The sequence below is a fragment of the Pan paniscus genome, chromosome 15 (genome assembly GCF_029289425.2).
Source record: "Pan paniscus chromosome 15, NHGRI_mPanPan1-v2.0_pri, whole genome shotgun sequence".
Classification (NCBI taxonomy): Eukaryota; Metazoa; Chordata; class Mammalia; order Primates; family Hominidae; genus Pan; species Pan paniscus.
Window position 1 is genome coordinate 94728896 of NC_073264.2, and position 27084 is coordinate 94755979.

Here is a 27084-nt window from a genome sequence, read left to right on the forward strand (position 1 = left end):
GGCTCTTTTCTGTCTGTACCTGTAACTAACAACAACACAACAGAAATTATAGAAATAGAGTCATTTCTTGAAAATATTTAGTCAATTGTCTTGTCTAGGATTTTGGTCAATATGGCACCAAATAGATATTGGAGCTTTAAAATAGAATTGATTGATTTTTTGGAATAATCTGGAATTCTAGATGTAATAAACATTTAAAATTGAATTCATTTAAATTAAGGTAGTTTCTCACACATCTTATGTTATTTAGTAAAGACTCAGGACCAGTTTAACCTTTGTTATGTTGATACTTAGAATATACGATCTCTAACATCAGGATTGTAAACAACCTAAGTTTGTAAATTCGTGATTTTAACTTTTTCCTGCTCTTAAAAATTGATATACTATCTTAATTAGTTTAAAAAGCCAGTCCTTTTTATTCACAGATTCAACTACCTTTAGAACATTCTTAGGAAAAAAATTGTGGCAGGGTATGCAGCATAGGGTAAAAAGAGCACTGTGTACTACCGTATTTCCTGTAATGAAAAATCTGCAATACAAAGCATGCAGTAGTAGAAAACCGTGTTCCTCTGAAGCACAGGTATAATGTGCATGTTGTAATGGATTTATCAGACTTGAGGAATAAGAATGCTCTAATAGTATGCTCATCCTGTTGGGAATAAATCTTTGGAATTTTAATTCACATGTGAGTTGGAAAATCAACAGTAGCATCATTAAAAATTCAATCTGTAATCAATATTTGAGCCTATTCGTAACTATGTTTTCCTTTCTGTAACTGATGGATCCTGGTGGTTTGCCGTCTTGCGAATCAATCTCACACTGAAGATTCTTGGCCTAGGACTCAGACATGATGGAATGTCGCCTTTCTCTGTACCCATTGCCTTAGGAAGTCCTTGAGTATAATTGTAACCAGTGTGTTTCATTCTTTTCCCCTGTGGCTATGGAAACCTCTTCAGGTTGGTGGCTACTGGGATAAGTCCTGTAGCACAGTGACTCAGCTGAAGGAAGGTCTCAACCGAATCCTCTGCCTGATCCCCTATAATGTGATCAATCAATCTGTCTGGGAGTGTATTATGCCGGAATGGCTGGAAGCCATCAGAACAGAAGTCCCAGATAATCAGTTAAAAGAATTCAGGGAAGTATTAAGGTGGGTAAGTAGTTTAACGAAGTCACTGTAATTATAATCATATCTAACGTTTGGTGAGCATGTACTGAATGCCGGTCACCCTACTAAGCGTTTTATATAATCTCATTTATTTTTTAACAACCCTGTGGAGAAACTTGAAGCCCCAACATGAAATAGCTGCAATACCTCAACCTAAGATGATTTGGCATTGTCCAGAAAAGATTTTGTTCTTGTGGAATAGTAAATAGATAAAAACAGATGTTTACTTATTTTGAAATTTTCAAATATAATTGGTGGGATGTGGTGGGAAAGTGCAAAGGGAAACTGTTTTAGATGCTGGGGAGCAATGCTAATGCCTTAGAAATGCAATTCCTTCTGTTAAACCTAATATGAGGAAGAACAGTAATGTTATTAACAACCATATGAATTATTTATAAGATCTCTATTTCAATGACATAAACTTCTCTTACAGTAAAGTGAAATATGCTGATAACAGTTCAGAATACAAACTAATCTAAAAGGCTTGGCTCTCCAAATAGGGAATAGTTAGAAAGACGGTGGTGGTATTAGTAGAACCCAATCTATGCCCATTGGTCATTTACTTTTGTTGCTCTGCTTTCCAGCAAAATGTTTGACATTGAACTCTGTCCTCTGCCTTTCTCAATGGAGGAGATGTTTGGTTTTATTAGTTGTCGGTTTACAGGATACCCCTCCTCTGTGCAGGAGCAAGCTTTACTATGGCTTCATGTAAGTGAATAATACTTTCGATCATTTTAGGAAATAGTTCTTAGCTTATAAGCTTTAGATCCCTGGGTCGAGAGAGTGGGAGTTATAGCAAAGAGTTCATAAGTCCCCATGTTTGCCAAGAAAGTGTATCTCCTATGCATAGATAAATGAGTAAATTTCAAATATATGTTGCTCTAGTTGTGGTTAATAACATATAAATATATAAATTGTGCAATAATATTACTGAATTCATAGTAGCTTTAGGTCCTTTTGTATTTTTCCATCAATGGCTATTAAAAGTACAATAGCTGTCTTGTGGGATTCTGATAAATCTTTGATATTAAACAGGTCCTTTACTTGGAAAGATGGGGAAGGATTTAGTGAGTAGTTCATGCTGTTCCCTCAGCCTTGAATGACTTCCTCTCCTGTCTCTATTTGTGAACTCCAACCTACCTTTTAAAGTCCATCTGAAAAATTATCCCCTATGTGAACTTTCCTCCTACTTCAAACCCTCATCTTCCCAGGTTCTCTGTGTGAATTTGGTTCTATTTCTGTCTCACAGTTTTTGTCTGTCTCGCCACCTGATTACAAGCTCCTGAGTACAGGGGCCAGGTCTTACTCATTTCTGTATTTATAACCCTCTTCATCCTCTCCTCCTAGAATATGGCACACGCTTGTATTTAAAAGTGGATGTTCAATTAAAGTTTATTAAATTAACTTGAATACCTGATATGAGTTTGGGCAGTTTTAGAAAATGAGGACAGAATCAATGTTTACATTAACTACAGGTACAGATACATTTCTGTGTCATGCAAGGATAGGATCCCATAAGCTCTTCAAGTTGTAAAGACACCTTTTCGAAACTAAAGAGCAATATTCTTCACATTTGACAAAGAGTAAAGGGAGCATTTTTTAAAAAGTCAAAATTTGGACCAGCTCAGTAGCTCACGCCTATAATCCCAGCACTTTGGGAGGCAAAGGTGGGCAGATCACTTGCTCAGGAGTTCAAGACCAGCCTGGCCAACATGGCCAAAGCCCATCTCTACAAAAAATACAAAAATTAGCTGATTGTGGTGACGCACGCCTGTTGTCCCAGCTACTTGGGAGGCCGAGCCGGGAGAATCTCTTGAGCCCAGGAGATCGAGGCTGCAGTGAGCTATGATCAAGCCACTGCACTCTAGCCTGGGCAATAGAGTGAGACCCTGTCTCAAAAAACAAACAAACAAACAAACAGTCAACTTTGGGATTTAGAATTTAAACCATTTATTCCCAAATGGATTTCAGTAACGTAATTCTCCTTTTAAGAAAGCCAGTCTTCCTACAGATGGCTGGATGTTGCCTCAGTTACCCCGTTGCACAGCCCTTACACTGTGCTCTTTGGGGATGAGCCCATACAGCTTTGTCCCCCCTATAGCTACAGCGGCAACATTTACACGTTTTATGAACTGGGCTTTCATCCAGCCTTGGTTTATAAGACAGAGTGCTGCAGCTGAAGAAGGTTTTCCAGCCTTGGTCTATTTGGAGGATAGAGTGGACACTATAGTGGTTAGAGTTGACTCATTTATAATTAATTCTGGAAGCACGTACAGGAGCTTCCATGTGCCAGACACTGAAATAGGCACTGGAATAAAAAATGGGACCAGAAATAGTCCTTTCTGCCTACTTCCTTTCTTTAAGCAGCTCACAGTGGGAGGGATAGGATTAGATAATTAAACAGAAGAAAAAGTAATAATTGCTCTAATAAAGATATGTATAAAGGTTAAGAAAGCAGAAAACAGGGATGGATTAATTCTGTCTGAAGGAAGAAGGCATTTTTTTCCAGAAAATTAATGACAGAGAAAGTGACTTGATTTGGGCCCAGATTGACATGAAGTTGTACCAGACAGCAGGATCGGATGGGTCATTGAGATCAGAGTGGGGATGGACTGGAGAAGCAGTGCTAGTCCAGGAGAAAGGTGGGGATCTAAGGCACTAGTGGTGGGTATGGAGAGTGGGGGACAGCATCAAAAGAAACTGAGAAGTGTTAATAGAAAGAACATGGTGACCTATTGGATGCTGGGGGTGAGGAAAGGAGAAAGTTCAGTGATAACTTTGATTTTCTTAGTATGAAAATTGGAGGATGACTGTGTTGATAGAATACGTGTAAGGCTAATTATCCTTATGTTCAATAATTTGCTTTGGAAAAAGAAGGTTAAATGTAGCTTTTTTGAGTTTTAAAATTTACATGTGTTTTTTGGGGGATATATGCCTTTTTTCCCTAGGTATTATCGGAGTTAGATATCATGGTTCCACTTCAACTACTAATAAGTATGTTTTCTGATGGAGTTAATTCAGTCAAAGAGCTGGCAAATCAAAGAAAATCAAGAGTCAGTGAACTGGCAGGGAACCTTGCATCTCGAAGGGTAATTATTGCCACATTTGTTCTTGTCTTGCTTTTAAAAATCTCGAAAACCCTTGTCAGTTATCCTACGCCTGAAAGTACTGTCATAAGAAACCAAAAATGTGTTTTCAGCCCATCTCGCTGTGTTCATCTTTTAAGTGCATTAAATAGTCACATTTGTTTGGTATAGTTTATAATCAGTAAGTTATTGAGTTTTCATTTTATTTTTAATTTCTTTGAATTTTAGCTTTCTCCCTTGATGAAAAAGAGTAGCTTTTTGGTAACATTCCATTTTTATGAGTCTCCTGGTGAATAAGAATTTTTTACCATCTCCTAGGCAGATCAGTGCTTCACTTTGGGGGTGAGGAGTCTGGGAGGAGTTTGGATGATTGTTTTTTTTTTTTTCCTTGTCTTTTGGGAAGATATGATCAACTACTGGTGACTGTGAGGGATGCTGTCACTGTGAACCAACTGAGCCCATTTTATTGACCCCTTTGCATCATTGTAGATGAGAAAAGTCAAGATAGTCTGGTCTAAAGTGTATACAAACTGCTGGACAGCTTTGGTTATTTTTCTATGGAGGCCTGATAGAGTCTCTGCTGATGTGCTGCTGTTCTCAGGCCGTGAGCAGCTGTGGAAAGGTTGACTCTTATTGGATGGTTGGCAGAAAATGTCCTCCACTCTTTCCTTGTCAAGCCTCTCTACAAAATTTCCCCCACTGTATGCCACAGGCCTCCAGCCATCCCACCTGATATCTAGGGATTAAAACATGGAACATGATTATGGGTTTGCATTCAGTGTTTTAAAGAATATCATTACTTATTTTGTCATCTTCCTGATAGGAGCCAGCTGCCAACCATCTGTACTTTCTTTCTTTCTTCTGTAACCTTTAAGATGACATTCCTTTGTGTAGCACTTTATTCTGTGCAATGTGTTCACAGCAAACAATATCACAGAATTGTGTGAGGCAGCCAGGGAAGAACTCATTATCTTCATTTTACAACTACCTAACCTGATGTTCAGTGAAGTGAAGTGATTTCCTACAGAAACACTGTGAATACCTGGGTATTCTGATTCTTAATGGGGTAATCTTCCTCTTTACCTTAAAAATGGTGTTTGAAGAGCTTTGTGGTTACCACAAAGATTTTTAAGACAGAAAAATATCTAGGTGATAGGTTCAATCACATCCCAAACCTCAGCATCATGCAATATAACTTTGTAACAAACCTGCACATGTGTTCCCCCGATTCTAAAATAAAAATTGAAAAAGAAAAAAAAGAGAGAGAAATATGACTTGAGAGTGATGTACAGATGTGTTAGTCAGGGTTCTGATTCAGAATTTATCCCAGATAGTTTAAATGACAGACTTTAATGGAGATTCTTCCTATAGTATTATGGGAAAGCTTAAAGGAGCTAAAGTAGCAATATGGGTAGACAAGGCACCTAGAGTCCAGGTACAGTCCAGTAGAAAGTCCTTACACTCCCAGGGCTGAAGGAACAAGGGAAAGAGTTCCTGGGGTACCAAACGGGAGCTGAAACTGTAAGAAAGGGCTGGTTGGAGAAGTTACGGAGTGCTGGAGATGCTCCCAGAGATGTAGCACCCAAGTGGGCAGGGAGAGGGGAGAAATACTCCTGCCTCTTTCTCCTCCAGGTCTCAGGAATTCTGCTGGTACCTCCCATTGACTGAACCCAGTCGGGCTTGGTGGTTTATGCCTCTAATCCCAGCACTTCAGGAGGCTGAAGTGGGAGGATTGCTTGAGTCCAGGAGTTAGAGACCAGCCTGGGCCACATAATGAGACCTTGTCTCTACAAAAAAATTTTCAAAAACTTAGCTGGGCCTGGTGGTGCATGCCTTTTGTCCCAGCTACTTGGGAGGCTGAGGTGGGAGGATTGCTTGAGAGTGAGAGGTCAAGCCTGCAGAGAGCCGTGATCATGCCACTGCACTCCAGCCTGGGCAACAGAGCAAGACTGTCCCAAAACAAAACAACAACAAAATAATCCAAAAAATAAAAACCATTGACTTAACCCAACTGGAAGCTAGGCAGCAAAGGAGCCAGAGGAGACTCAGTCCACGACTTCTTGGGCGTAGAGTAGGGCCAAGGAGGTAGTAAGAGTCTGAGTGGGGGTTGGGTGGACAAATGGAGAATAACCAGTACAAAAGGTTTGTCATATATTGTCGTCTCATAATAGTTTAATAATTGTAATCCCCAGAGACCATCTTTTAACCAATCAGGTCAACCTGAGATTCTGTGCTTCTGATTCTAAACATTATCTTGCAATATTTTACTTTTGTAAGTTCTCATTTTTCAGGGTACGATTTTCAGTAGACTCAAACAATCTGGTCTAATTGGACATGTTTGATGGGTTGAAAAATGTAATGGCAGATGCCTTCATTCTTCAGGGTGTTGATGTCACTTCCTGACAACTAGGAAGTTTGAGTGGTTTTATTTCTTGTTTTTATATATTGAGAGAATCCTTAGTATTTGGAGGTACTAATGCCATTGGTTAAGGAAAGAAATAAGTTTGACAGCTGGAAATACCTTCCATAGAGTCCCCGAATATTTTTCACAGCAATTTGAGCTTCTGTGAGTTCATTTCTATGTGTTGCCATTCTTTCTCGTAGGTGAGTGTTGCCTCTGATCCTGGCCGACGAGTTCAGCACAATATGCTTAGTCCATTTCATAGTCCTTTCCAGAGTCCGTTTCGAAGTCCTTTGCGTAGTCCGTTTCGTAGCCCTTTCAAGAATTTTGGACACCCAGGAGGAAGGACTATTGACTTTGATTGTGAAGATGATGAAATGAATCTAAATTGTTTCATCCTCATGTTTGATCTTCTCCTGAAGCAGGTAGCTGAAGCATGAGCTTCCTTTAGTTCAGAGGTGAAGAATGAGAGAAAGCGTTGTACAGCAATTCTTTCCATGTGTTGGGCATCTCCACACTTATCAAAATGATTCAGCATCACCCAAGACCTTTTGCAAACTCCTTTGGAGATTTCCTAAAGAGTCTGAAAACTACTTATGTGAATATCTGCAGTGATGTTGACATATGAGAATGGATTGAATTTTAGAAACACCCTAGTGTCATTAGAATTGATTCTGTTAAATAAATTGCATGAACAAAAAGGATGATACTATTGTTGGGAAGGGCAAGGTACAACCCTATAGTGATGAAGCTAAATTTAATATATTTTATACATTGATTTTTAAAGTTAATTTAAAAAGAGAAGTTAAAAAGGTTTTGATGAGAACATTTCTTTTTAACCTTTTATTTTGAAATAATTTCAGATTTGCAGAAAAGTTACAAGAATACTATAAAGAATTCCTAAATACTCCTCCCCACAATTCTCCAGATGTTAACATTTACCACATCTGCTTCTCTTTCTCTGCATGTGTATGCGTTAATTTTTAATAGATCATTTGAGACTAAATTGCAGACATGATGTCCTTTTATCCCTAAATACTTCAGAGTGTATTTTCTAAAGAAAAGGACATTCTCTTACATAAACACAGTACAGTTATCAAAATCAGGAAATTAATAGTGTTATAGTACTACTACATAACTTGCAGAAATTATTAATTTTGAAAATTGATATAATAATAGTAATATCATCTTTATAGCAAGAGAAAAAAGCCTGGCTTTGATTAAGGAACAATCTAGAAGCACTCATTGCAATTACAGATACTGTTTCCTTTGTCTTCTTTAATCTAGGACAGTTCCTCAGTCTTTATCTTTCGTGTCCTTGACTTTTTTTTAAAATTATTTTTAATTTTTGTGGGTACCTCGTAGGTGTCTATACTTATGGGGCCTTGACATTTTTGAAGAGTATAGTCCAGTTGTTTTGTGGACTGTCCCTCAATTTGAGTTTGCCTGATGCTTCCTTATGAATTAATTTGGGTCATGCATTTTTTTGGCAGGAAGACCACAGATGTGATGTTATGTCCTTTGTAATGCATCATGTCAGCAGGCGTAAGATATAATAATGTCCCATTACTGTAATGATAATTTTGGTCACCTTAACCAAGTGACCAAAATCTGCCACATTTTTCTGTGATAAAGTCACTATTTTCCCTTTTGTAACTAATAAGTAATTTGTAAGTACCTTATGGATTTCCTATTTATTATCAGGCTTTCATCCACTAGTTTTAGCATCAATGGATGACTCATCAATTATTACTATCATGACAGTCGAGTGATAATTTTCCAATTCCATCATTTCTTCTAAATGTATTCACTGGTATTCTACTGATGGAATAGTTTCTCCCTCTTTCCCATTTATGTGTTTATTTATTTATCTACTCATTCCCGCAGTGCCCATGGATTTTATGTTATTTGGTGGGTTATAATCTGTTACTATGATTCTGTATTTTGATGCTCGTATTGTTCCGCATTTGGCCAGTGGGAATCTTTTCAAGCTGGCTCCTGTGTTCTTTTGGCACGTCCACATCATTCTATGAATTCTTCCTTGATTTCTGGTGTGACAAGATGTTCCAGGCTCATCTTATATTTTCCTAGCCCCAGCCCTGGAATTCAGCCATTTCTCCAAGGAGCCCTGGTTCCTTTTAGCAGCTCATGGTATTTAGAAACCAAGATCTGGACTCTAGGTGAGGAGCAGCATTTTTTAAATGTGTAAAATCTCCCAAACCGATTAGCCAAAAACAACAACTCTCTTTTAAATCTCCTACATGATTTTTAAAATAATTCCAATTGCTTCATCTTGTGTTTATATTCCTTCTAGAAAAACCCACGGACAGCAATGTATATTCATGGTCTTGAAGCCTATATTGTCTTTAAATAATTCAATATTTCTGTCAGTTAGTGAAAATCATCCCCAAGTAGTGTGCCAATGGAATATTGGACAAATGGACCAAACTCCTTCTTCTTCTTTTTTTTTTTTTGTGTGTGTGCGTGTGTCCTTTTTTTGATGTCTTTCAGATGGAGTTACAAGATGATGGAATCACGATGGGTTTAGAGCACAGCTTATCAAAGGACATTATTTCTATTATAAACAATGTCTTCCAAGCCCCCTGGGGGGGATCCCACACCTGCCAGAAGGACGAAAAAGCAATCGAGTGCAACTTATGTCAGTCTAGTATCCTCTGCTATCAGCTTGCTTGTGAACTCCTGGAGAGACTAGCTCCTAAAGAAGAAAGCCGGCTGGTGGTAAGCAGTTGAAGAAACGAGATGACCCATGTATAATAGCATTAAAGACTGCAGTAGCTGATGTAATGGAGTCTTCCTCCAGCAGCATCTTATACTCCATGCTGGGTTATACGTGAGACTGTGTTAAAAGAAACTTTACCCATTGCTTCTGCCAACTCAGGCTCTTGGAAAGGGATACAAACTGAAGCCACGCTATACGGAATTCTATTAAGTGGCTTGAGTGAGGGTTGTAGCACCTCCATTCATATGGTTTCATGCATTAGTAGTATTCTTAAAAGAACTTTTATCACAAAGTTATATTACAAAGTTTAAGTGACAGTGGATACTGTAAAATGCATTTTTTTTTTTTTTGAGACGGTGCCTTACTCTGTCTCCTATGCTGGAGTGCAGTAGCTTGATCATGGCTCACTGAAACCTCTGCCTCCCAGGCTCAGGTGATTCTCCCACTTCAGCCTCCCAAGAAGCTGGGACTACAGGTACCCACCACCATGCCTGGCTAATTTTTAAATTATTTTTTGTGGAGACGGGGTTTTGCCATGTTGCCCAGGCTGGTCTTGAACTCCTGAGCTCAAGTGGTCTACCTTCCTCGGCCTCCCAAAGTGCTGGGATTACAGGCATGAGCCACCATGCCTGGCCAAATGTATGCATTTTTAAATTGTTTCTCCATCTAGCTGTTGACAGACACTTGGGTTGCCATACCTTGCTGTCTGTAACTCACATGTTATAGCAGTTTTTCACTCCTAAAAATTTGACTACCCTGGACAACCAGTATTTGTGTCTTTAAATTTTTTTTAAAAAATTATTTATTATTATTATTGTTATTTTTAGAGATAGGGTCTTGCTCTGTCACCCAGGAGGGCAGTGGTGTAATCATGATTAGCTGCAGCCTTGAACTCCTGGACTTAAGAATCCTCCTACCTCAGCCTCCTCGGTAACTTGACACAGGCATGCCACCATGCCTGGATAATTTTAAACATTCTTTTAGAGATGAGGTCTCACTATGTTGCCCAGGCTGGTCTCAAATCCTGCCCTCAAGTGATCCTCCTTGCCTCACCCTCCCAAAGCACTGGGATTACAGGCATGAACCACCACACCTGGCCAGTATTTGCATCTTTTTTTTTTTTTTTTTTTTTTTTTGAGACAGAGTCTCACTCTGTCGCCCAGGCTGGAGTACTGTGGTATGATCTTGGCTCACTGCAACCTCTGCCTCCCAGGTTCAAGCGATTCTCCTGCCTCAGCCTCCCTAGCAGCTGGGATTACAGGCATGTGCCACCATGCCCGGCTAATTTTTGTATTTTTAGTAGAGACGGGGTTTCACCATGTTGGTCAGGCTGGTCTCGAATTCCCGACCTCGTGATCCGCCTACCTCGGCCTCCCAAAGTGCTGGGATTATAGGCATGAGCCACCATGCCCGGCCATTTGCATCTTAATATAGCTTTGTGAACCCGTTATTATTCATTCCTAATCAAGTGCTGTTATTGAATAAAATGTACATGGGTGAGAATGACTTGATGAGTGGGACACTGATCTTGGAGACTAATGCAGAGGTGAGAAAGCAGGCCTAGGAAGATTTAATGATGTTTTTGATCTTCTTCTATATATATTTGAAGTGAAAGAAAATGTTTCAGCAATAGCGGATAGAGATTTCTTTTCACTGTTCCAGCAATAAGCTCCAGGGTCTTCTGGGGTGTGGTGCCTTGGCCTCTGGCCTCAGCAGCATGGGACCCGAGACACAGCAGGTGTGCAGTCCAGCTTTGCTGAGCTGAGCAAACCGTTCCTGACACCCCTCCAGGGCTGCTTACCTGGCTGCCTGTCCTGTTTATTTCAGGAGCCCACAGACAGCCTTGAGGATAGCCTCCTTTCTTCCAGACCAGAGTTTGTCATAGGCCCTGAAGGGGAGGAGGAGGAGAATCCTGCAAGCAAGCATGGGGAGAACCCAGGCAATCGCACCGAGCCCGTGGAACATGCTGGTAGGTGTGCACTGACTGCCGGGGAATGCGCCATGTGCACATGGCCTGATGCTCAAATCACCGGGTTCTTGGTTTAATATCGACTTGGGCAAATTCAGACGTGGTTTCCTTAGTATAGACTCGTGCAGAGGGACATTTCCCAGCAGATTATAAAATGAACAGATCCGTTACAGTTCCCATAGAACCCAGTTCCCTGAGCATCTTTCTGGCAGCGGGCACTGGTTTTCAATAAAAACTCATTGCCTCCCTACTTACAATGCGAGGTATTCTCTGTGGACCAAGGCTGGGTGCTGACAATCTTGACAGCCACTCAGGGCATTTGGCTAAAGCAGAGTGTTTCTGAGTAGAAGCAGTGGGGCTCTGGCGGTTGGGCTGTGCAGGCTGAGCTCGAAGGCTACTTTGCTGGCTCTTAGCTGGGACTGGGGAGCAGCCACTTTTTCATTTGTCTCAAAGCTCTTGGGTGGACGCAATGGGGGCAGTGAGATGGCAGATAGGCTCAGGAATCGTACTCTAGCTCCTCTCACATGAGGACGTTTAGGGATTTCAGGATGTGACCCCACATGCCTCTGGGAAAGCCTGATTTCTAGCTCTGGGTGGTGGCACTCTGGGGATCTATATGAGACCTGGGGCAAATTTGGGCAGCTTTTCAATCTTCCTGCATCCATGATCCGGAAGAGTTAGAATAGCTTGCTCCTGGTCAGGCGCGGTGGCTCATACCTGTAATCCCAGTACTCTGGGAGGCCAAGGTGGGCGGATCACCTGAGGTCGGGAGTTCAAGACCAGCCTGGCCAACTTGGAGAAACCCTGTCTCTACTAAAAATACAAAATTAGCCAAGTGTGGTGGCTCATGCCTGTAATCCCAGCTACTAGGGAGATTGAGGCAGGAGAATTGCTTGAACTGGGCAGGCAGAGGTTGTGGTGAGCCGAGATCGCACCATTGCACTCCAGCCTGGGCAACAAGAGTGAAACTCTGCTCAAAAAAAAAAAAAGAAAGAAAGAAAGAAAGAAAGAATAGCTTGCTCCTGGGAGCCCACTCCAGTATCAGGAGGCATGGGCTTGGCATCATTTCTTCAGTGAGCAGCAGATATTATTAGGGGACTGTTTTCTGGGGTTCATTGCAACTGTGGAGGTGTCTTATTCAAACGAAGGTAACCCTACTAAATCTTCGGTCAGAACTAACTGCTTCTCCATGGATCATATGAACAGTGAATTGTGTATGAATATCTCAGCTCACACTATTTCATGTCATAAACTTTAGAATTTGAAGGAATACCTGAGGTGAGCTGGTTCACTGGTTTTCGGTGTGCACTTCTTGAAGCTGTAAGGGCTCGGTGTGATTTCTTTTGGAACATCCTCAATTGGGGCAATCCCTGGGGGGAAGAGGAGGGCAAAATATAAAGACCCAGGCTCCCCACCTTGCTTCTGCCAGATTGCTCCAACTTACTCTCTTTCATATGTTGGAGGTCTTTTTTTTTTTTTTTTTTTTAAGATAAGGGTCCTGCTCTGTCATCCAGGCTGGAGTGCAGGAGCGCGATCACGGCTCACTCCAGCCTTGACCACCCAGGCTCAAGCAGTGCTCCCACCTCAGCCTCCCGAGTAGCTGGGACCACAGACATGCTCCACCATGCCCGGCTAGTTTTTTAAACTTTTTGTAGAGATGGGTTTTCGCCATGTTGCTCAGGCTGTTCTCGAACTCCTAGACTCAAGTGATCCACCCGTCTCGGCCTCCCAAAGAGCTGGGATTACAGCATGAGCCACCACACCCGGCCATATGTTGGAATTCTAAGATTTTCTGCAAACAGAATATTCTGCAGAAAAGAAGTTTACAATCTGTTGATCCAGTTTAGCCTTTGTACTTGGCAGATGAGGAAAATAAATCCCAGATGGGTTAAACAACTTGCCCCTGGTCATGTCACTCCTACTATTCATTCACAATTTATACTTCATATTTCACATGATTCCAGAGCTGTAACGGAACATCGGAATCCCTGAGAAGCAGAAACACAAACAAAAGCTCCACTCCCCAGCTTCAAGTCTGGGTATCCCTGGGATGGGGACCTGGGAATGGGAAACAACTAATTAGTGGCAGGGTTGGGACTAGAACCCAGGTCTTCTACTTTAATTTAGGATTAATTAACTTGTTGTAGGTGCTGCAGCAGCCAGGGCCCAGGCCTACAGTTGTGTTTCTGTCAGGCATTCATGCCTATGGGAAGCTGGGACTTCACTCATGATCCAATAGCCTGTACTCTTTCTATGCAAATATATTTTTTAAACCTAAGCTAGCACACAGATCAATTAACTGCTGCTTTTATCTCTACGTAATATTTTATTGGAGCAATGGTTAAAATTAAGCAATTTCTTTTTTCTTTTCTTTTTTTGAGACAGGGTCTTACTCTGTTGCCCAGGCTGGAGTGCAGTGGTGTGATCTCGGCTCACTGCAACCTCCACCTCCCAGGTTCAAGCAATTCTCATTTCTTAGCTTCCTGAGTAGCTGGGACTACAGGCACCCACCGCCACTCTGGCTAAGTTTTTTTTTTTTTTTTTTTTTTTAAGAGATGGGGTTTTGCCATGTTAGCTAGGCTGGTCTCGAACTCCTGACCTCAAGTGATCCACCTGCCTCAGCCTCCCAAAGTGCTAGGATTACAGGCGTGAGCCACTGCGCCTGGCCAGCAATTTATTTTTAAATGTTTTTCTTTTCCTTGCTGAATTGTTATACAGTCCACTTATTAAAACACATGCTTTGTTCTCCCCTGCATGCTCCTCCAGGCTCCTGTGGCAGCTTTAGCCTCTTTTCCTGCTCAGACTCTCCGCTGTCTTGCAGGATGCAGTTATAAATTGTCTCCGCAGGAGAGTCCCTCTTCTCTTTCTTCCAAGACCAGGGTTCCCTGCTGTTCAGAGCCTCTCTCCTGCTTCTGCTCTGCAGGCCTTAAGACCAGGGTTCCCTGCTGTTCAGAGCCTCTCTCCTGCTTCTGCTCTGCGGGCCTTCAGGCAGTGATCTGGAGCTCTTCTGTCCTAGAATTCAGGGGCGCTCTGTGGACACGTGTTCAGAGACTTCCCTCCCTTCTAGTGTGTTTCCCTTTTTCCCAACTTGAGGCCTGGCCCTATTTCTTACCGTGGTCAGATATGTCCACCACCAAAAATATATTTAAAACTTTCACATCAAACAAAACAGTCAAGTACTTATGACAAGCATTTAAAATACATTCAGGCGGAAGATTCCCAATGGACTTTTCAGTATCTAGACCAAGAGAATTTGACTGCCGTTGCCTCTGATCCTAGGGATTGCCAAAACGTGTAATGGTGATTTTAACACATTCTGCACTAGTTTCTGCATCTGGTTAGCTTGTGAATTCTTTTCTCTAGCATGCCTCATGTATAATATATTGCTGCGCCCAGTATGGGGGCAAAAGTTTTAGAGATCCTCCCGAGAGGGTGAAAATAATGAGTAGTTGTTCTCATCTGAATATGTTCAACTGTTTCAAAATCTACCTCTTTTTGTGAGAATCCATGGGATAAACCTCTTTAGTTGCTAGTACAAATTGAACACCTCTCTCTCTCTCTTTTTTTTTTTTTTGAGACTGAGTCTTGCTCTATTGCCCAGGCTGGAGTACAGTGGCTCGACATCAGCTCACTGCAACCTCCACCCTCCCAGGTTCAAGTGATTCTCTTGCCTCAGCCCCCAAGTAGCTGTGATTACAGGTGCCCACGATCATGCCTGGCTAATTTTTGTATTTTCAGTAGAGATGGGGTTTCACCATGTTGGCCATGCTGGTCTTGAACTCTGACCTCAAGTGATCTACCCGCCTTGGCCTCCCAAAGTGCTGGGATTACAGGCATGAGCCACCGCGCCCATCCAAACACCTCTCTTTAGTACCTGCATATCTCCCTTCCAATTAGGAAGGCATAGCTAGCCAGGTTCCAGGTCCCTTCAGGGAGCAGCAGAACTAACAGAACTAGCAGCACTGTGCAGTCAATCATGTATTCAGTTGTCTTTGGGTAGGGTTAGCTCCAGGGAGCCAAAGGCATCTGAATACATGATGGACTGCGCAGTGGAAAATGGAAACTGAGAATCCTCAATTCAGAAGATTTCCTGCACTTGTATCATAGCAGGGATATATGCTAATGTGGAGAGCAGATAAAAACTTTTCTCAAACAATTTTGCATATATGTCAATTTTTTACTCTTCTTGGTTTTTATGATCTTGATAAATTGATGAATGATGGGGGAGAGGAAGAGTTAGCCTAATTTTTGTGTAATTATTTCTTCACAGCAGTAAAGAATGATACCGAAAGAAAATTTTGCTACCAACAGCTTCCGGTAACATTGAGACTAATATATACCATTTTCCAGGTATATTTTCTGATGTCTTTGAATACTTGGCTTTGTAGCATTACTGTTTTGGATAACTTAGTAACCATGTGGTTTTTTGTATAGGAAATGGCTAAGTTTGAAGAGCCAGACATTCTTTTTAATATGCTCAATTGCCTGAAGATTCTCTGTCTGCATGGAGAATGTTTATACATTGCCAGAAAAGATCACCCTCAATTTTTAGCCTACATTCAGGACCACATGTTGATTGCAAGGTACGTCTTCCTAATGGTTTGTTTTGTTTGTTTATACATTAGGCTTTAGTTGTGAAAATTAAAGTTAGATTAAGATTTACTGGCTTGTTTGGGTTATTTTTTGAGCCAGGACAGCTTGATTGCCTGTGATAACTACTTTTTTTTTCTTTTTTAGTCTAATTTAAAAGTACGTTAATACAAGAAATGGTAATTTCCATTTGCCTGATACTGAATAAATAGAAAAGTTAAAGTAAAAATTATTGTATGCCTTTCACTTGTTAGATGGCTTAAGAATATAGAAAATATAGAAAAATGCCAAAAAATACGTTAATATTTACCTAGTATAATTAAGTAAGGACTTACCTACCTTCTTACTTAAAATAGAACTGCTAATAGATGTCTAAATCTCTCCATATACTATCTGATAAGTTATTTTTTAGAGACTGGTGAGACATTTTGAAAATTATAATAAAACGTTACCCTAGATTTACAGCATTTTTCCTCCTGAAAACCTTAAAATAACTTTTGCAATCTTCCTGGAAATAAACAGAAACATCCTTATTTTATATGTATGAGAATGAGTCAGTAAAAAAGGAAAAGATTGGTTCAGGTTAACTTGATGACAAACCACATTGAGGCTCTATCTTTCTTTACTCATTTTGTTTATTTATTTATTATTCATTCAACAAATATGAGGGCTTACTGTATACATTCTTGTTCTGGGTACTTAGGGAATTTGCAATCTAGTTTGGAAGGGCATGAATCCTATATAGAGAAAAGGTGACCATATAATTTAGTATTCAAATTTGTGTACGTTTGAGAGTGAAGAGAGGTGGTCTTCATAATAACCCCAAGAGGATGAATATAAACTCGACAGTCTTGGTTAAACTAAGATTCATGGTCATGTATATATAAGTCACTGTCAATCCAAGGGAATGTGATAAATGACTGCTTTATACAGCTCAGAGGTGGGAGAGAGCATTTCTGGATGAATGATGAATGATGAAAGGCTCTGGAGACAATACCACTTGAATGGGCATTGAGATAACGATAGAATTTTCATTGGTAGAGATTTGAGATGGGTGGGACATGTTGTAAAACCTGGGAATGTCAGGAGGAAACAGATAGCAGAGTTGGAAAGAAGGGACCAGAAATAAGCAGGGCATACTTGGGGGATGCCGAAGCTTTATTTATTTATTTATTTATTTATTTATTTATTTATTTATTTATTTTGCCGGATGGTGTGGATGTAAGGGAGTAATGGAAAATGAGGCTGGAGAAGTAGGTTGGGACCCAAGTATGAAGGGCCTTGAAGATAGGGATTTTATTTAATGATGTTTGGAGATCCATGGAAGACCTTAAAATAGAGTCAGAGGTGTGCTTTACTAGAATGAGTATGGAGAAAAGAGAGATTTTTGGAAAGCACCCAAATTTAAGAGAGTGCTAAGAGCACATTGCAAAGCTTACTGAATATAAACACACAATGCAGAACTTTTTTCTGAAAGGTTTGTTAGAAGAGGAAAGGAAACATCAGATACTTAGAGAGAAAAGGGAGTAGACATTAAGGATTTTTAGGATAAAGAAAATCTGAACGGCCAGGCGCGATGGCTCACGCCTGTAATCCCAGCACTTTGGGAGGCCGAGGCCGGCGGATCACGAGGTCAGGAGATCGAGACCATCCTGGCTAACACGGTGAAACCCTGTCTTTACTAAAAATACAGAAAAATTAGCTGGGTGTGGTGGCGGGCACCTGTAGTCCCTGCTACTCCGGAGGCTGAAGCGGGAGAATGACGTGAACCCGGGAGGCGGAGCTTGCAGTGAGCCGAGATTGTTGCCACTACACTCCAGCCTGGGAGACAGAGAGAGACTCCGTCTCAAAAAAAAAAAAAAAGAGAGAGAGAAAATCCGAACATATTTATGGTCAGTGGGAAAGGGCCAGAGAAAGAAAACAGTTAGTGGGTGCAAGTTCTGGAAGGCAGGAGAGTGTGCGATCAAGAACAAAGGGTAGGGTGGAAAACAGGAAGAATACCCTTTCCTTTGAAAGAAGATAAATTTTGAGGCAAAGAGAAAGTGTTAAGGGGAGTTTATAACGGCTGACTTAAGCCTTAAGAATATTAGGTGTTGATGTCTTCTCCTGAGAGATGATGACAGACATTGTGTTGGGAACTTCAGGAACATGGAAAAGAGTATGGGACAGCCTGCACGAGGAAAGCAGCAGGAAGTAAACAAGAAATAACCAAAGAATCACCAGCTTTAGGGTTCGGCTGAGGTTAGCTAGCACCAATTTGCAGTGGACCACCTTAGTAGGGGTTTGGGTTTCTTTTTCTCCGGCGCTCAGGGGCTTAGGAGTGGACGAGAGCAAATGGGCAAAGGGTTTACTGGGGACCGGGGACTGATGATATGGTTATGATGGAAGCTCAGAGGGATGAGGATTCCAGAGTGATGAAACGGTTGTCTCTGGGGTCCATTCTACGATTGAAAGCAGATGAAGCCAGAAAAATTGATATTTGGGAGAAGAGTATGGAAAAGAGGGCAGAGGAGTCTCAGTCAGTATGGGCTGGGGGATGGGGGGGAAGTTGGGTGTTCTCAGCCTTATAGAGGGGAGGTCAGCATCTCATCCAGCAGAGTAAAGACAGAGGCCACTGGGGATGAGGAGGTGTGAATGAGACCAGGGCTTGATCCACTGATGGCATCTGCAGAGGCCCGCCTGAGGAGCAAGACTGAACTAGGTGCCTGATGGACCAAAGAACTGGGAGAGGACCCTGTGCATCAATGTCATGGGTTTCAAAAGAAAGAGGCTGCTAAGAGGAGGCCTGGAGGAAGTCTTGGGAAGCAAGGGTCATTTGGCCTGGTGAAGACGGGAGTCCAGACTCATTGAGACTCTGGACTCTCAAGAGAAAATCTTAAGGCCAGGCACAGTGGCTCATCCCTGTAATTACAGCATGTCAGAAAACAGAGGTGGGAGGATCACTTAAGGCCAGGAGTTTTAGACCAGGCTGGGCAACATAGCAAGACCCCATCTCTGCTGAAACAAAAAATTAGCCAAGTATGGTGGTGCAAGCCTATAGTCCCAGCTGCTGAGAGGCTGAGGTGGGAGGATTGCTTGATTTGAGGAGACTTTCTTCCATCTCTCCTGGGTTCTCATGGCTGCTGGCAATTGCTGGAATGTCTTGGCTGTAGCTGCCTCACTCCAATCTTTGCCACATGGTCTTCTTCCCTGTGTGTCCCTGAGTGCCCCTTCCTCTTATTAGGGCACTAGTCATTCGTTATATTTAGGACCCGCTCTATCCAGTAGGAACTCATCTTAACTGATGAAATCTAAATAAGTCCCCATCTTGGGGTTCTGAGTGCACATGAATTTTCGGGGAGCACTCTTCAGCCCACTAGAGAAGCATACCATGAGAAAGGTGGAGGATCTATAGAAGTTTCTTCCCAAGAAAACAGGGATTCTACAGCTGCAGTGGGAGGAAGAAGCTGGGGAAAGGGAAAGGGCAGATATGGCTGACCTGGAGTGGGGAAGAGTAGGAATGACCCGGAGGGAACAGTGTGAAGTTCGAGACCATCAGCAGATCTGGACGAAAGGAGTGAAGGAATAGGGTCGAGAGTTAGGCAGACGCTCCATGAATTCAACATGGGAATACGAAATGGGCATTATTTTTTATTGTGAAAGCAATCCCCCAGAATGTACACTTGCCAAATGGACTGTTAGTGCCACGGGACTACCCACTCGGCCTTTAGGGTCCATAGCCCAGGCTTTCTCCTTAAAGGGCCAGGTTTTCTCCGCAAAGTGCCACCATGACACAAAAACCATGATGGACAATGAAAGGACTTGTGGAAGAGATGCTCTGCCCCTTTCCAAACAAGTCTGCCCTCGAGAGCTGGGAAAGGCGAATGGGACTGGCCGAATCTTGGGTTTTGTCATGGAAATGGTTTTCTAGCTGGGCTGCCTGGTTTGCATTCTTCAACTACACCGGAAGTTCCATGAAGGCACAAATTATATCTTCTTTTTCCTTTGCACTCTTCCTAGGGCCTATTGTGCTCTGGAAGCATCATCATCCTTGTCATCATGATGGTGGTAGCAGCTTCAGGTTTCTGCATACCTACTAAATACCATGCTCTCTGCACATCTTGTTTAAAGCCCACGCTGGGAGGACACAAAGCTTTAGAGAATTTGCACATCGTTACACAGCTTATGAATGGCAGGGTTGGGATGAGGTCCCTGTTTGTCTGACTTCCACTTATTTAGATTTAGCATATGGCGTTTAAAAAATCACTCCTTTTCATTCTATAGCTCTAGTATGCCTTCTGAAAAACAGGCAACTGGAGTGGCTCGTACCTCCATATGCTCTCTGTAAAGTGGAGATGGCACGTGTCACTCTTCCCTTCTCTTACTGGTGCAGCATGAGCTATGTAAAGTCACAAATACAGGTGATCCTTGAACAATGGGGAGGTACAAATGCTGACCCCTGTGCTGTTGAAAATCCTTGTCTAACTTTTCTCTTCCCCAAAACTTAACCTCTAATAGCTTACTGTTGACCAGAAGCCTTATGATAACATAAAGATCTCATTGACACATATTTTGTATGTTTTATGCATTATTTATTGTATTCTTACAATAAAGTAAGCCAGAGAAAAGAAAATGTTATTGAGAAAATCATAAGGAAAATGCATTTGCAGTACCATACTGTGTTTATCAATACCGTAAGTTTATGCCATCTGTTTACAAGATGAATTGTCTGTTTGAAATGGTGAGCAGCTGCAGCTGCAGACCTCAAGCTATGGTACATGTCAAGCAATTCAACTTTTCCTAGCAACGTCGTGACTTTTGTCTGCTTTCTGGGAGCACTTCCAGCGTCACTAGTGGCACTTTGTATGGGACCCATGGTGCTATTCATGGTTTACGGTATTGCACTAAACACAATGAAAAAGACGTGAGAACTGCGAAGGATCACTTTTTACTGTGATTTGAATTTACTGGAGAGAGGAACTGCTCACACAGACAGACAACACTTGAGCTCACCTGAATAGCAACAGGAGATGGCTACAAAATTATTACCGTAGTACAGTGTGTACCACAGTTGGTTTTATGCAGTTATGATTTCGTACTGCGTCTTTACATTTGCTTAACATTCCTCTCCACTGTGAATGGCGCCATATATGGTCTGTAAATGTTTGTGTGTGTAAGCTTTCATAAATTTTAACTTTTTATAATAGATTCGTGTATAATTTATGGTAGTAAATGTTAAAATAGACTAGTAACTACATATATTTTATACATTCATTACATAACTTTTCCTTTTTTTTTTTTTGAGATGGAGTCTCGCTCTGTCACCCAGGCTGGAGTGCAGTGGTGCAATCTCGGTTCACTGCAAGCTCTGCCTCCCGGGTTCACGCCATTGTCCTGCCTCAGCCTCCTGAGTAGCTGGGACTACAGGCGCCCACCACCATGCCCGGCTAATTTTTTGTATTTTTAGTAGAGACGGAGTTTCACTGTGTTAGCCAGGATGGTCTCGATCTCCTGACCTTGTGATCCACCTGCCTCAGCCCCACCTGCCTCAGCCTCCCAAAGTGCTGGGATTACAGGCGTGAGCCACTGCACCTGGCCGACATAACTTTTCCTTAAATTTTTTCACTAGTTTTAGGCTACATGGTACATCTGTGAACTTTTTAAAATTGTTGAAAATCTCCTAAAAAAATTCAATATATTTATTGAAAACAATCCATGTATAAGTGGACCTGTACAGTTCAAACCTGTGTTGTTCAAGGGTCAACTGTAGTTTTGATTCTGATATTGACTCTGGAGTCAAATAGAAAACAAAACAAAACAAAACAACTACAAAAACAACCAAAAGGCATACTTTAAATAATTGAAAAAAATGGAAACAATAATGTATTATTACTAAAATATATTATATTCAGAATTATTCCGGTAGAACTTGATAGGAACTTAGCTGAAACTTGCTGAGGTGCAGGATGTTATCAGGGATCTCTTTCTCTGTCTTCTCCTCCTCCTCTTTCTCACTCCCTCCCCATCTCATAGCCCAACTCTGGCTTGGCTTCTTAAATGGAACTAAGTGTTGGCTTCTCCGTTAAGCACAGGCTGTCCCTGTGAGATGGGAAGGAGGGTCATTGGCAGCTGCAGGCTGACATCACCCTTCATTCCTGAGATTTCAGAAGGAGAGAGAGCCTCTTTCTCCCAGAGTGCATAACAGTCCCTGAAATAAGAGTTCTGTTATTCCCATGCTTGGGTCATACGCCTTCTCCTAGCTAATCACTTTATTCAGGGTGTTGACGTTCTTTGATCAGCCTGTTTGTGTTCCCCCTTATGATAGAGAAGGTTGGGGAGCTTGACTGATGACCTGTCTGTTCTTGGAGAGGCTGTTATTAAGAGAAAAAGAGTTGTTCTTTGACATCATAAGAGGCTGAGCAGGCCAAACCAACCAAACTTGCCAGATGCTCACTGTAAGAAAATTTTTAAAAATCACATATTACTCCATCATCCTAACATAACTAATTTTGACTTTGTATATTACTGAACAGTCATTTATTTATATTGCTGAATTTACATTATGCAGATTTTTAAGTTATAAAATGTAATGTTAAGTTAAAATGCTTTTCTGCAGTGTCACGTTAAGAGGATAGAGCATAGGAAACGTCTGTCAGAGGATTATCCTCTCGTGGATGAGTGTAATTTCACCAAAAGCATCCCTACCCACCGTCTTGTAACTACGCTTGCCATAAATTAAGAGGACAGGATCTTTTTCTGGAAAAGTTGTGATAACTGTCACCACTTTGCTTCTCCTTGATTCCCTAGCCTGTGGAGGGTCGTCAAATCCGAGTTCTCTCAGCTGTCTTCACTGGCAGTCCCTCTTCTCCTCCATGCCCTGTCACTTCCTCATGGTGCTGACATCTTCTGGACAATCATAAATGGCAATTTCAACAGCAAAGACTGGAAGATGAGGTTTGAAGCAGGTACCTCTGTGTTAGCTTAAAACTCATTCTGGGTCACACAGTACACGGGTGTCTGGTCACGGCATCTTTTTTGGCACCTCCTTTCTTGTCCCTTCTTTTTAAAAGGCATTCTCCTGCTGGCTGGTGTCCTTTGGGGGTTCTGCTTTGAGCTTCCTCTCTAAAATAAGAGCATTTTGCAGAGTGGTCCTTAGGGAGGGTGGTCCTGTCTGGGTTTGCATAGGACAGACCCAGCTTATGCCTGTTACCCGAGTGTAGCGATTAACTGCACCCATGTTTACTCCCAAACAGGCACTGGCTTGGATTCAGTCAACCTATGAGTTTACTTGCCTCGGTTCCTGGGAATATTTGTTAAAATGCACATTATCTGGCCACATCCTAGAGCTACCGAATCAGAATCTCAGTGGGAGGTGGAGGTGATGCCAGAAATTGAGTTTTTCTTTTTTTTTTTTTGAGACAGAGTCTTGCTGTGTCGCCCAGGCTGAAGTGCAGTGGCATGATCTCGGCTCACTGCAACCTCTGCCTCCTGAGTTCAAGTAATTCTTGTGCCTCAGCCTCCCAAGTAGCTGGGGCTACAGGTGCATGCTACTACACCAGGCTAATTTTTGTATTTTTAGTAGAGACAAGGTTTCAGTATGTTGACCAGGCTGGTCTTGAACTCCTGACCTCAGGTGATCTGCCCACCTTGGCCTCCCAAAGTATTAGGATTACAGGCATGAGCCACTGTGCCGGGGCAGAAATTGAGATTTTTAATAAGAGGTTCGAGAATCTCTGCTCTATACCCTTGCCACTGAGGGATCAGGGACCAAGTCTGGTGCAGCTTGGGTATAATTTCCTAGTAAATAGAACAGCAGGTTCTCAGAGTAATGTGGTAAGGAAGGAACCTGGGAGGGTTCTCTTAGCCGCATGTCTGCTGGCCCACTCTCACCCCAATCTGCTAGTAGTTCCATTCTCGGGGTAGCAGGCAGGGTCGGCATGCCACAGTGCGGCTTCTCAGAACAGTTCTGTAGGTTTGTGTCTCAAAAGTTTGGCACAGAAATGGAAGTTTCATCAGTGAGGTAACTATTATACCTTTAGTTCAGTTCCTTAATATATGGCCACTTCAAAACGTTCTTGCTTTTTAATGCCCACAGGAATCTCAGGGGCTAGTTAGTGTATATATATGATAGCGCATCATGTTGTGGAGGGTTAGGATTAATCTTCTGAATCTCGGCTCTGGTTATGTTACTTTTCTTTCTTTCCTTTTTTTTTTTTTTTCTGTTTGTTTGTTTGTTTTGAGATGGAGTCTTGCTCTATTGCACAAGCTGGAGTGCAGTGGAGTGATCTCGGCTCACTGCAACCTCTGCCTCCCGGGTTTAAGTGATTCTCTTGCCTCAGCCTCCTGAGCAGCTGGGACTACGGGCACCTGCCACCACACCCGGCTAATTTTTGTATTTTTACTAGAGATGGGGTTTCGCCATGTTGGCCAGGCTGGTCTTGAACTCCTGACCCCAGATGATCCACCCACCTTGACCTCCTAAAATGCCGAGATTACAGGCACGAGCCGCTGTACCCAGCCAAGGTCATGTTACTTTTCTATTCAAGAAATTTTAATGGGTTTTTTTTCAATGCCTAGAGAATAAAATTCAGACTCCTTAAACTGCCATTCAGATGGTCTGACTGCAACTGCAGGCAGCCTCATTTCCTGCGCTTCTTTCTACACACACCCTTGCTGTGTTCCCATTGCTTCCTGCCTCCCTTCATCCACGCGGGGGCCATTCTGGGCTCTCCACCTTTCATCCTCTTTCCTTTAAGGCCCTACACAAATGCCACCTCCACATGATCCACCTTCAAATGCCGCCATTGAGGTCCACCTTCTAGGTCCCCCCTGTGGAGAGTGATTTATGTATCCCCGGATCTCCCATAGCATTTTATTTATACCACACTAGAGGCATTTACAGCTTTTTCAAAGTTATATTTCAGCTATAGTTTTACGTGTCTTATCTATTTTAGTCAATTTAACTTTGAGGTCAAGAGTTATGAATGATTCCTCTTTCCATTTACTTCTATCTCCTCCCAAGTGCCTAAGATAGTTTCTTAGTGGTATACATATGTGTGCTTAATATATATATATTTTAAAATAAGCGAATCAGTGAATTTATTGAATAAATTAGATATGTGCTAGGTGCTATGGGAGCAATAGAAAGAAGTGTAAGAGCAGATTGCTGTCCTCAGGAGGCTTCCGGTTTAATTGATGAGATCAAACATAAGCATGTAAGAGGTTGACAAATTATAAAAGGCATAAATATAATCAAGACCACAAAATAAAATATGTCATATAATGAGCACATATTGTGTTCATAGATAGCTCATATTCTGAGCACACAAATGCAATATGTAAATTAATGATATGCAAATGAGTAGTACTTTTACAGGAGTTCATGGGATGGAAAGGCCACTCTAGGAGATCAGAGAAGACTTTACAAAACAGAATTTCAGCAGAGATTCTCTAAGGATGGTAGAATGTCAATAGGAAGAATACTGTAGGCCGGGTGCAGTGGCTCATGCCTGTAATCCCAGCACTTTGGGAGGCCAAAGCAGGCAGATCTCTTGAGGTCAGGAGTTCGAGACCAGCCTGGCCAACATGGTGAAACCTTGTCTCTACTAAAAATACTAAAGTTAGCTGGGCATGGTGGTGCCTGCCTGTAATCCCAGCTACTTGGGAGGCTGAGGCATGAGAATCACTTGAACCCGGGAGACAGAGGTTGCAGTGAGCTGAAATCGTGGCACTGCACTCCAGCCTGGGCAACAGAGTGAGACTCCGTCTCAAAAAAACAAAACAAAACAAACAAACAAAAGAATATTCTAGGCTGTTGCAACAGCTTAAGCAAAATACTGAAACATCTTAATTTGCATTGCACTATATTGCTTTGCTAGCTGTTGTAACTTTTTATAAAGCCATGCTTTAAGTGTGGCTGGAATTGTTTAACATTGATTTGCAGAATAATTAGAAATCTATCAAGTAAGCGTATATTTATAGCATGGAAGAAATACCTGGCTTTGATAGCCGCAGGAAATGTCTATTTGGTCTGCCATTTCACACCACGACCTGCTAAGAGTAGAGTAGGGGACCAGAACCCAGAGCCAGGACTGGTGGGCACCTCCTACCTCTCTCTGTTATCTGCAGAGCTTCTATGGAATGGCCACAGAAAGAAGCATAGAGGCATTTGGAATATTTTGAAATATAGCTGAAAGTTAAACAAAGAGAAAGACCATGAAAAAATTGTAAAAGACAACCCAGAGTTAGATCAAGGCTGCATGGGAAAAAAAAGTTCTGCTCTGAGTAGAAAGAGTCTCTGCTGCACAGATGAAATGGAACACTCGAGATGGTGGTATTAGACTTTCCTGTTGGGATTTAAAGTAAACCATGTGGGAGACCCAGAGTTAACTTTTTGTCTGTGAGTTCAGTTCTCAGACTGGCTAAATAAATGTGTATGCATGTGCGTGTAGGTGTGTGTGTATTTACGTATTTTGCCTTCTCTTTTACATTGCAGTGGAAAAAGTTGCTGTAATTTGTAGATTTCTGGATATTCACTCAGTAACCAAAAACCACCTGCTGAAGTACTCCCTGGCACATGCCTTCTGCTGCTTCCTGACAGCAGTGGAGGATGTCAACCCCGCAGTGGCTACCAGAGCTGGTCTCCTGCTTGACACCATAAAGAGGCCAGCATTGCAGGTGACATGTGATGTGTGTTATCTGCTCTGAAGGTGGTTTGTGTCAGCACTACTAAATCATTGCGTTGTTTGTCACATGTCCTAGTCTGTTTGACCTGCTATAACAGAATACCATAAACTGGGTAGTTTATAAACAACAGAAATTTATTTTGCAGATTATCTGCCAAGGGCCTGCTGTCTAGTTCATAGATGGGGCCTTTGCTGTGTCTAGGGCCTCTTTCATAAGGGCACTAGTTCCATTCATTAGGGCCCTGCCCATATGACCTAATCATCTCTCAAAGCCCCACCTCCTAATACTATCATATTGGTGATTTAGTTTCAACAGGAATTTGGGGGTGAGGCCCTTGCACACATTTTCAGACCATAGCATCACATATAATATTGATGATGATGATGGAGATTTTTTAACTGGAAGAAATATACCAGAACCACACCTTGCTAAAAGATCCCTTGTTGTTATTTGTTGATGCCACTTTTT

The 27084-nt window shown here is 41.9% G+C and overlaps 1 protein-coding gene across 18 annotated transcripts in view; it reads left to right on the forward strand.

Annotated features, from left to right (window-relative positions):
* Positions 1-27084, forward strand: part of UNC79 (unc-79 homolog, NALCN channel complex subunit) — a 310032-nt gene that overhangs the window by 173143 nt on the left and 109805 nt on the right. For all 18 annotated transcript variants that reach the window (XM_055097973.2, XM_063596389.1, XM_008958226.5 and 15 more), the window contains exons 15-24: positions 957-1147; positions 1750-1873; positions 4114-4254; positions 6856-7077; positions 9164-9391; positions 11220-11361; positions 15632-15711; positions 15796-15944; positions 22738-22895; positions 26426-26607. In XM_055097973.2, coding sequence (XP_054953948.1) covers positions 957-1147; positions 1750-1873; positions 4114-4254; positions 6856-7077; positions 9164-9391; positions 11220-11361; positions 15632-15711; positions 15796-15944; positions 22738-22895; positions 26426-26607 — 1617 coding nt within the window. The remainder of the gene's footprint in view (positions 1-956; positions 1148-1749; positions 1874-4113; positions 4255-6855; positions 7078-9163; positions 9392-11219; positions 11362-15631; positions 15712-15795; positions 15945-22737; positions 22896-26425; positions 26608-27084) is intronic.